At 30.5% G+C, this 11,000-nt stretch overlaps 1 protein-coding gene across 1 annotated transcript; it reads right to left on the bottom strand.

The window, feature by feature from the left end:
* Nucleotides 1–3,029: 3,029 nt before the first annotated feature.
* On the bottom strand, nucleotides 3,030–5,027 carry LOC11435302 (hydrophobic protein RCI2B). The gene is made up of 3 exons (XM_003626083.3): nucleotides 4,799–5,027; nucleotides 4,561–4,680; nucleotides 3,030–3,315 (listed from the first exon to the last, which is right to left on the bottom strand). The coding sequence occupies exons 1-2, from the start codon at nucleotides 4,877–4,879 to the stop codon at nucleotides 4,597–4,599; spliced, it is 165 nt and encodes a 54-aa protein (XP_003626131.1). The 5' UTR covers nucleotides 4,880–5,027; the 3' UTR covers nucleotides 3,030–3,315; nucleotides 4,561–4,596.
* Nucleotides 5,028–11,000: the final 5,973 nt, after the last annotated feature.

Genomic DNA, 11,000 nt, shown 5'->3' with positions numbered 1-11,000 from the left:
GACATAGTTAGAACATTATAAGAATCTTCACCATGAAATTTTAGAGTTTTTGAACGAGGGAAGAATTAATTATAAATTGTTTAAGTAATTCTTAATAATGAGGAATGAAAATTCATAATTAATCATTTTTTTTGTGGAAAACCTTATTTTAAATTTCTAAACATGACTGAAAAAAAAATCATGAAAAAATCAACTTCTTGATCGCCTTTCTGGACATCATGTATATTACTGGGTCAATATGAACAATTAAACCTAATAATAACAATTCAAGTTTGAAACCCATTTGGGTTGGCCTAGTGGTATTAGCTTGGGATCTGAGAGTGTGCTCCTCCTCGAGGTCTCAGGTTCGATTATCTCCGATACCAATTTAGGTGGGCTAACTTAGCTTCTTTAAAAAAAAAAATTCAAGTTTGAAAGATTATTTCCTAAAAAGAAAAATTCAAGTTTGATAGATAAAGTAATTCAATAATTATATACCTATATTTGTAAAATCAAATTATGTGGTTAAAAATTTAATGCTTTTTGGTTAACTTCCTCAAAAAAAAAAAAATGTTAACATTTAAAAATGTTATTTTCTTTAATAGATTTTGTCTTATGAATTGTTTTTCTTAAATTTTGATTTTTATCAGAGCATGTTTATAAATTATAATCAAGTTTTAAATTCATTAGGATTCACAACTTTTAAAAATGTGAGACCTCGTCCAAATTCTATTTTGAGTAGCTTTAATTACTTTGTAAGTAGGCATGGCAATGAGGTGGGGTGGGGACGGATTTTACCTTTTCCGTCCCCATACTCGATTATGATATATTTACATGTTACCCTATCCATACCCAACTGGGATGAGAAATTGAATCCCATCCCCGTCCTCGACGGGTTCGGGTATCACCGCCCCATCTCCGTCCCCACATTGAATAATGTTAATAGAAATTTTTTTGCATCCCCAAGAGCAACATTGTAATACATTATCCAACAATAAGCTCACTTTCACATTTGTTAGACAAAATGATTTAGTTGATCCTTTAAATATCAATGGTAATTTTTATTAATATGACAATTATCAAACAAAATAATATAACATATCAACATAAAGTATTTTACATTTTGGACGGGTTTAGGTATGAGTTCGGGGTGGGTACCTATATACCCGTTACCCGTCCAATACCCGTGTTTTGAGATCGGAGAAAACCCATACCAAAACCCAGTCAAAACGAGGAAAATCTATCAAATTGGATTTGATTCGGGCGGATAATCACGTATATGAGTTTTGTTGCCATGCCTATTTATAAGAAAAGTGTGAATTCGTTAATTAAATGGGTGTTCATTTTGTTTAGGAGCGAAGTAGTCTCGTTAAATCATTAAAAAAAATCACAAATGCCTACATAATTCACAAATACAAACATAATGAAATTGACTTAATTTGGGTCAATCTGACACTTATCAATACATCATCCACGTATAAGCACAATGCATGTTCCACTCTATACTTGCGATTACCAGCTTGAACAAATAAGGAATCAGTTCTTTAATTTCATACTCTTGGACTTGGTGATTGCTTTAATCCATAAAGTTCCTTATTCAATCTCTATACCATCTTTGTTTTCCTTTTGTTTCAAAATGTAGATTTGACATCAAATTGACACAAGGTCAACCTTTTTCACTATCCAATGCTACCATCATTGATGTAATGATCTCAACACCTCAGAATAATCTACTCCTTATCTTTGCATGAAATTTCTTTCTACTAATCTAGCTTTATATTTAACAATTGGACCATCAAGATTCAACTTCAATTTGCATATTCGTTTGACTACTATTTCCTTCTTATCGTAAGGTAGTTCTATCATATACCATATTTGATTTATTTCAATAGCACTCAACTCACTTTCCATGTTAACTGCTCATAGCCTCTTCTATAATTTATTCAGTTATGATACATGTACATTTATTTGGCAAACATTTATCCTTTAGAATATCTTTTAGGCTCATTTGAATTTTTAAGGCGTTGTAACTACATGTATGATGATGCCATTTTCTTCACAATACTTTTCAAAAAGATTGGTAGTGTACTCTCCATCTCCAGACTCCATCAGTTATCAATTTATTGGTTTCTCAAAAACATTTTGAATTTCTTAAAGATATCAGGTGCCACTCTCTTTTATGTTTGATCAAACATAGCCATATCATGCAACTGAATTCATCGACAAAAGAGATAATATACAAGTTTCCCTGTATGGATTCTACTTCAAACAGAACATAAATGTTTGAGTGCACCACTTCATGTATGTAGTCTTCTTGCTCTTCCTAGTAATATTAATTCAAACTTTTGAAACTTTAATTCCTAAATCTAGCATGCCACAACCTGCACTCATATACTAATTCTACAACCTTTTAGCAATCAATCTCAACAACATTCATATTAACACGAAAGGTTCTAAACTTCTAATTCTACAACCTTAATTCACACTTTACGTAGCTATTCATAGCTATTGAGTGTTAGTACACATGTTTGGCCTTCGATTATGACACCACGAGCATAGTTTTCTGGTTATGCAGTTCGACGGCCACATAGAAGTGCAAATGGGAAGAAAGTTGAGAGAAGATTGCGTGTTAAAATGTTTTGGAAGTTCTCATTTTCAAGTTTAATAAATCTAAACCATTCATTAAGTCTAATAGTACTTGTTTTAGAATTCACCAGTGAGTAACTTGATTATTCCCCACTTTAAAAGACATTGAGGTTTAAATGTTTGAAATTTATAAATTTTCCCATGTGGGAAGTTGTGTGAAAAGACATTTTAAAAAGGAATTATCCAGAAATAAGAATAACTTTGATGAGGTGGGTGAATAATAATAATATATACAATTTTATTTTTTTCTACAATAATAATGTAGCATACATGATATTATACGAAGCCAGGTACCCATTTGGTGATTTTCGTGTGGAATTGAATTGAGAGAGGTAGGGTACCCAACGAATTTTAAAGCTACCAAACTACTAATTGTGAATATATATTTTTGCTCGACTATAGTGTTCACCTTGAATATATAATATTTTTGATAAAATCACCATGAGTATATATATTAAAGTCAAGAGTACATGAACAAGATTCTTGAGCCGGACTAATAGCATTTATAGAATTCACAATGTTCATTTTCACACAGGACAAAAACGGAAGTTAAAAACAGAGGAAAAGAAAAAAAAGACTATTGACACCGAAAAATATAAAAAAATGAATGACATAACAATTTTACACGAAACAAATGTTATCTGAATCGAATGACGACCCCTTCCCTCACAACGATGATTCATGATCCACCTGTCAACAGAAACATAGGATAGAATAGAAGGTAAATAAAAAAGTTAACAAAACAAAACGTAACGTTCAATTGATTCATTGCTGTAGAAGCATCACAACAATTATTTAGCAAGTAGACAGACAGCATATAATGCTTTATTAGCCGAATGAAATCCACGCGTCTTCTTCCTTTTACTTTACGTTACATCGTCTTTATATTTTCTTCCTTGTCCTTAAAATACGGATAATACTTGAATGATATTGTGGTTGTTGACATTTACTAATCACAATGTCATAAATGTATTAAAAAATTTAAAAATTTTATGAAACTTAAAGAAAAAAAGGCACTTATGACATTGTAATCGACCACTTATTTACCTTTAAGATGAATTTTTCTAGAAAAAAAAGGAGCAATATTTTTTTTTTCAATTACGGAAGTAGGGCCTTTACATAACCATGAGATTTTCCCTTATTTAAAATTATGAATTTCATTATTTGGGTGTGGTTGAGCAGGTTAAAAAAAATATAATTCAACTGGTACACCGTACACTACCCCACTTCCAAGTGATCTCTTGGTTAGAGGTTTGTGCCTCATTTTAAGGTCCTTGGTTCAAAGATGGTAAGGGAGAAGTTTTTATTTTATTTTTTTTATTTTATTTTATTTTTATTTTTATACATTTATCCAATAAAATTACTCTATAGTGTCATTTTTAAGCATATTTCTAAAATAACTCTAAAACAGAGCCAAATACCCTTTACCCTCAAATTCAATGAGTGAAAATTTATCTCAAAGAAATAAGGGTTAATTATGTTTTTAGTCCCTGTAAATATTCACAGTTTTATTTTTAATCCTTATAAAATAAAATCACACTTTTTAGTCCCTGTGACATTTTCCTTAAGCATTTTAGGGACGAAAAATGTTGATGAAATTTTTTGACAGGGGCTAAAAATGATGATAGAAAAATTTTATAAAGACTAAAAATGTTCATGAAAAAATTTATAAGACTAAAAAGTGTGTTTTTATTTTGTAGGGACTTAAAATAAAATTCGGACTATTTATAAGGATGATTTACTTTAATTATATAACTCAAAATTATAACCAATGACCTCTCAAAGAAAAATTAGGGTTCAGTTATATAAAAAAGCTAAGCTTAATGATTTAGTTAAATTTATTTTATGTATAAGCACAACATTCAAATTTTAAGACAATTTAAAAAAAAAAAAATAGAACAAGTAGAGACCAAAAGAGTAAAAAATGGTACTTACAAAAGGTAAATTGAGGGGAACATAGAAGATGATGGATCACTTAGTGATAATATAGATAGCATAGATAATTCCAGGAAGATAGCCAAAAAGGGTGAGCACCAAACAGATCCAGAACTCCACCTATATTTATAACAGAAAATCCCAAACAATTAATTAAGCATGAAAAAATTACAAAAATAACCCTTCACAAGGAGGAAATCTCACTCTGAAAAGAAATAAGGAAGAGGGTTTTACTTACTTCCAAACCAAATTTGAGGAAGACACCAAGAGGAGGTAGGAGGATGGAAAGAATGATATCAACGAAGGTAGCTGTGCCCATTTTTTGATATTAATTTTGCGTACAAGTTAGAAGGAGGAAATTAGAAAGAAAGAAGTGATACTTAAGGACACTTTAGTTTACACGCTGTTGTTGTTGTTAGGTGTAAATATGATAAAGCTTAAAGACAATGTATTGTGAGATAAAGACGATGAAGGCGCGGTTCCATTTATAGAACGTGGAGTGGACCATCGAACTAACGTTACTATTTTCAATCACTTTTAGGGACCACGTGGCTTCTATTCGTTAGGAGGGAATCCAACTATTATCGAATCCATTTTTGGCTAATAAAATATAGGCAATTTCTATTGCACCGGTACACCCATATATTAAATTAGTTTAATGAATATTTTTTTCTTAAAAAAATATATTTTCTATTAGTTACAATTATAATAATTATATTTTATTTTTTAAAAGTGTCGGCAAATTAAAATTTAATTTTTTTTTTAATTTTTAATACTTATATTATTGAATATTGATTATTTTTTTTGAATAAAATGTTAAAAAAATTATTATGATTCTTATAAATGATGAAATGGTGTTTTTTTTTATGAAATGATATTTTTTAAAATATAAAAGTCGATAGACATCTCTTTATTACATAAAAATGATTGTTAACTTATTGAATTATGAAATAGGTGTACCGGTACACCTTAATTTAAGGGTGTACCGTAGAAACTCCCTAAAATATAACCAAAATAAAATAAGGGTTGTATAAAAAAAAAAATAAGGAATAGGTGAGAGTAAAGGAAACCACAAAGACAAAAAATTTAGTAGGGAGCAAAGAGTCAAAGTATAATGGTTATGAGAATGCGAGTGCATTAGTGGTAACTAGTTCGAAAACTGAAGTAAGTTGGGTCATGGAGAATAGATGCTCTTATCACATGTATCCAAGGAATGAATAACCGGAGACTTTAGAGCTGAAATAATGTGAAATTTTTCGCATGAGAAATAATAAAACTTGTAAGGTTGAAGGTATCAGTCTACAAGTTCCTATTATACAATGTGAACTATGTTGAAAAACTTAAGCGAAATTCGTTATCCATAAAGATGTTCGTTTGATTAGGCTATTACGCTAGTATTAAGAGCATGACATGGTGAAAATTTCACATGGTGCATTGACAATTTCTAAAAATACCAAAATGTTTGGTTTATACATATTAGATGGTCATCTTGTTATTGGTCATGCATCTCAAGTTAAAACTAAGTTGGGGCATTTTGTCTAGTTGAACTAGCTGAATTGTGTGTTAGGGAATGTTAAATTAGAGGAATTGGAATTTTATGATAATTGCATATTAAAGAAACAACATACATTTAAGTAAGTGACATTCATAATTCTAGTAGACCTTTTGAATATGTTCGTTCAAACTTTGGGGTCTGACAATAGCAACATATCTTGACAATAGTTTCTATTTGCTCATTATGATTGATGATTTCTTAGAAATGACACCTTTAAAAAGTTTAAGGAATGATATATTCTTATAGAGAATCACTCAGAAACTAAATTGAAAGTATTAAGAACTAACAACGACCTCAAGTTTAATTTGTTTTAGGATCTTTTAATGAGTTTTGTGGTAACAAAGGTATTTACCCACTTGATGAATGAAAATTAACATTTTAAAATGTGTGAGATGTATGCATATGAGAGATAGGTAACCAAAGAGTTTCAGGTCTGAAGTTGTGAGTACATCAACGTAATTGATCAATAGAAGTCTGTCAACACAACTTCAAGAGAACTATGAATGTTTGGAGTGGAAAACCAACAAACTGCTATAATTTCAAAGTTTTCATAACTTTGGCGTTCATGCATATCAAGCAAGAAAAGATTGATGGTAGGGTTGTAAAACGTGTCTTCTTTAATTTGGTTATATTGAACGAGCAAGAATTACAAGTTGCTGATAATGGAAAAAGAGAAGGATCAGGATTTATTATAAGCATAAATATTATTTTTGATGAGACCAATATGTGGATGAAGTGCAAGGACCTACTGAATATTCACTCAGAAACAAAGTAGAAGAAAACTTAGTTTGAGTTGGAGCCTTCCACTAGTGAGACAAGAGACAAAGAAGAGGGTGAGACTCCTCCATCAAATATACTAGAGGAAGACAAACAACAACGGATTTTGACCATCAATTGGATAGAGATGAGGAATATAGGGATATTGTTCCACCAATAAGATATGGCTTTGTTGTCCATATTTTTTATGCTCTAAATGCGGATGAAAGGTTGAAAAACTTAGAAACAAAGGCCTTCAAGAAAGCATTTGAGAGCAATGAGAGTCTGAAATAGTTTAAGGCCATGAATGAGGAAATTCATTCATTGGAGATGAACTAACTTGACAGTTTATGGAGCTATGCTAGAAACAAATGATATTTGGATGTAAGTGGATCTTCAAGAACAAGGAAGGTATTTAGAGAATTAAAGAACCAAAGTATAAAACAAGAGTTGTGGCTAAGGGTTTTTCCCGGGTTAAGAGATTTGATTACAATGAGATTTTCGCATCGATGGTAAAATATTATTTTATAAGGGTACTTATGAAGATTGTAAATCAGTACAATCTTGAAATGGAATTAATGAATGTGAAACATGGTTTGAAGAAGAGAGCTGGAAGATGGAAACTACTCCTTGTCCTAACGGGATAGGAAGCATGTATATAACATGGTTTGTAATAGGCTGAATTTATACGATTAACATTGGGAAACTTTTAAGTGTGTTTTAAAATATATAGTATATACATATACATATTTTTTGGTACAAGAGAAAATATATATTTTTTTGACAACAAAGTGTGTTTTAAAATATTTGAACAAGTCACTTAAAAGTGATTTTGAAATACACATTGCTCTTGTCAAATTCTCCATAACATATCATCTTAGAACAAGTGTCTTTCATATCATCTTAAAACACTTTTTAACATGACTCATTTATTTTTAGGAAAATACTTAAGTTTTTCAACAAGATGTTTTTTTTCCAAACATATTCTTCAATATTTTTTTGTTTTGTTTACAGAGTCTCCCCCCTAAAGAATGAAGCGTGTCTTTTGCTTGGATTGTATTGTACTCCATAAATAGTTAATTTGTTCTTTAAATTATCAATATTTTTTTTAACTGAAAGAATAATAATTTAGAGACAATAATAGGATCAAATTAAGTCCTTATTCACTAAAGAAACCATCTGGCACACGATCCAGCATAACATGTGGGTGACATTCGCTTGATTATTAGTCCATGCAATGCAATGCAATTAAAAAACGAGAAAATGAGTGTTCATAGATGGACCCATTTTTTAACATGGAAGGACGGTTGGATGAATTGAGTACGTGAGACGAAATGTGATTAGTAGAGATCTTGTTAACTTAACCCAAAGGCATAAGGTTGACCATGCATGCCATAAATGATATAAAATTAAAACCCATCAGATTAGTGAGTCTTACATGATCGAAAAACTAAATATTTGGTTTAGTGAGAGAATACAAAAGACTAGTTGAAATTGAAAGGCCGTCTCCTGTCACTATGGCATCCTACAAGATCATTTGACAGATAGGCAACAACGCAACGAGAATTTCGTATCAAACAAAACCCGTGGTGGGGATGTGGGCAGCTGCCGACCTCAACATCACATCAACCTTTTCATTTTTTTAATTAAATCAAGAAAGAGATAAAACCCCAAACAAAAGTGAACACCCATTCTTCATACACGTTACAGATTGTCTAGTCTAGTCTAGCATTAACATGGGAGTTGACAAATTAAGCATAATACATTCAATATTTTGAGTGTATCGGTACACTAAACATTAAATTAATAATTAAATTGATTGTTTTTTGAAGAAAAAATAATTATTTTCTATCATTGACAATTATAATAATTAAATCTTATTTACCAAAAGCGTCGATGAAATAAAATTTATTTTTTTGAATTTTTATTGCTCATAATGAAGAATATTGATTATTTTTTATAAGAAAATGTTAAAAATTTAATATAATTCATATAAATAATGAAATGATGTTTTTTTTTTCTTCTCATGAGATGATGTTTTCTAAAATATAAATAATGATAAATAACAACTTATTTCAAAAAATGATCATTAATTTATAAATTTATGAAGCAGAGTATCGGTACACCTCAATTTATGAGGTGTACCGTAGAAGCTCCCAATAATAATAATAATAATAAAATTTAATCCCTATAAACATATAGTTTTTCTCATATTAAAAAGGTTTTTAAGAAAACAAATGAATCTGTTAAATTTAGAGTTTGTTAAATTTGAGTAAAATCAATTTACTGTTATTGTATATCCTTTAAATTAGTAAATTTAAATTGAATTTTGAAAGTAAACTTTCAAGTTTCAAATGAAAATGTTCTAACAAGAAACTAATATCAAACACGTTGGGGTTTATTTAGAAAAGGGGTGTTAATAGTAACCCCTTGCTTATTAACCCAACTACCCATTACAATTTTTCTCACGACCCCATATTGCTATTGGCACATCTTACTCATAAGAAACCATAAATAAAAGAGTCTTAGTAATCTAAAAATAAGTATAGCCGGACATTAACAATTTAGTATTCTTTTCGAACAGAAAGAATGCACATTTACCCTCAAAATCTCATTTCTAAGTGCCACTTTTACTACGAGAAAGTTAGAAATTGGAGCATAAAGCATTTAGTTTGTGACATGCATAATGTTGTTGTTATTGATTACAAAATTATGAAATATCAGTTTACCACTAATAAAGCAAACAAACTATGGAAACCCAGTTCAAAAATTCTAATAATTCTCCTCAACAACGTTTTTACTTGCACCACACTCATCACCCAACTCTCTTCTCTCAACAAACCCTTCCAAGCCTTAACTCATTTCAACAGCATGCAAAACACCACCGGCATTTACCCAAACCAATTCACTTTATCATCCATTTGACCCTCTTGTGCCAAAATCCTTGATTTTTAAAGACGGGTTTCTGACCGATACATTTGTATCTACCGCGTTACTTGACTCGTAAGCTAAGTCTTGGTGTATGTTTTTTTTTGGAGAAGGTGTTCGATGAAATGTCACATTTTTAGGGAGGTTGTTTGTCATGATTCTCTTGATCCTGATCAAGTAACTTTTTCGAGCGTGTGGAGTGTTTGATTTTTTTGGTTTATGTGAACAACTCTTTGGTCGACATGTATTGCAATTGTGGGTTGTTTGTTTTTTACTCAAATGCGGGACTCTCAACATTATGAGTTCTTTAATATACTTGATTTCTTTTTTGAATTCTTCTGAGCAATTATGAAGAAATATATATAATACAATTTTCCAAAGTGCTCATACTCTCGACAATCTTAGGTCTTATATTTATATGGTAGTTAGATGCATAACAAATGTATCAATTCTAATTCTAAATATGGTGGTACTTCTCTATCTGCCCACGCTATATATATTAATTATCTGAAGTATTGTGTTTATTATTGTTCTTAGGCACCATAGATTATAGTAATAATGATAAAAAGATGTTGATTGACTGCTTCCAACAACCTCCTATGTGTTTCTGCTCTGATAAAAAGAGACGATATATTAAAATTCTTCTCATGCTTGATGGATCCTGCAACAAGTTCAAATTGTTGAGTAGAAGTCTAGTAGACACTAATGTCTGCCGAAATGAGGCTATGAGGCCGGAAACAAAATACCATTATTAACATTACCTTTTGTTTTTGTTCAAGTTCTGTCAAGACTCAAGATAACCTTTTGCTAGGTCTAAACAATTTCTGAAAGTAAATTCTTGCTAGCATTTGCTCAAACTAAGATAACTGAAATACTCATAACCTGTGAAACAAAAACAAAAATTCTCTTGGTATATTATTAATTTTGAGTAAGAGTTTCACGTTAAATGAAATAGTTGATGTTGAACACTTTATAAGGGAGTCTAGTGAGTGAATCCATAAACCTAAATGTTTTTCCATATCATAATTTGCGACATGCATGCAGGTGGATATATTCATATAAGGTGTACTCATGAGTTGTTGAATTAGTCATTTCCACGTCTGAGCGAATTTTTTATGGACACCACAATTTATTAGTTTTAGTGGAGGTATGTTATTTGAACAACTATTTACAAAACAATTGATACGGCAACAAAAAATAT

This window comes from Medicago truncatula, chromosome 7, assembly GCF_003473485.1.
Source record: "Medicago truncatula cultivar Jemalong A17 chromosome 7, MtrunA17r5.0-ANR, whole genome shotgun sequence".
NCBI classification, from domain to species: Eukaryota; Viridiplantae; Streptophyta; class Magnoliopsida; order Fabales; family Fabaceae; genus Medicago; species Medicago truncatula.
This window is presented reverse-complemented; position numbering and strand designations above follow the sequence as displayed.

What these genes read in the sequence shown, in the direction of transcription:
- LOC11435302 (XM_003626083.3), bottom strand. Translation starts at nt 4,879, where the DNA reads ATGGGCACAGCTACCTTCGTTGATATCATTCTTTCCATCCTCCTACCT. An exon ending in TCCTCAAATTTGGTTTGGAA is followed by an intron (nt 4,681 to 4,798) that starts GTAAGTAAAACC and finishes TTATAAATATAG; the next exon opens with GTGGAGTTCTGGATCTGTTT.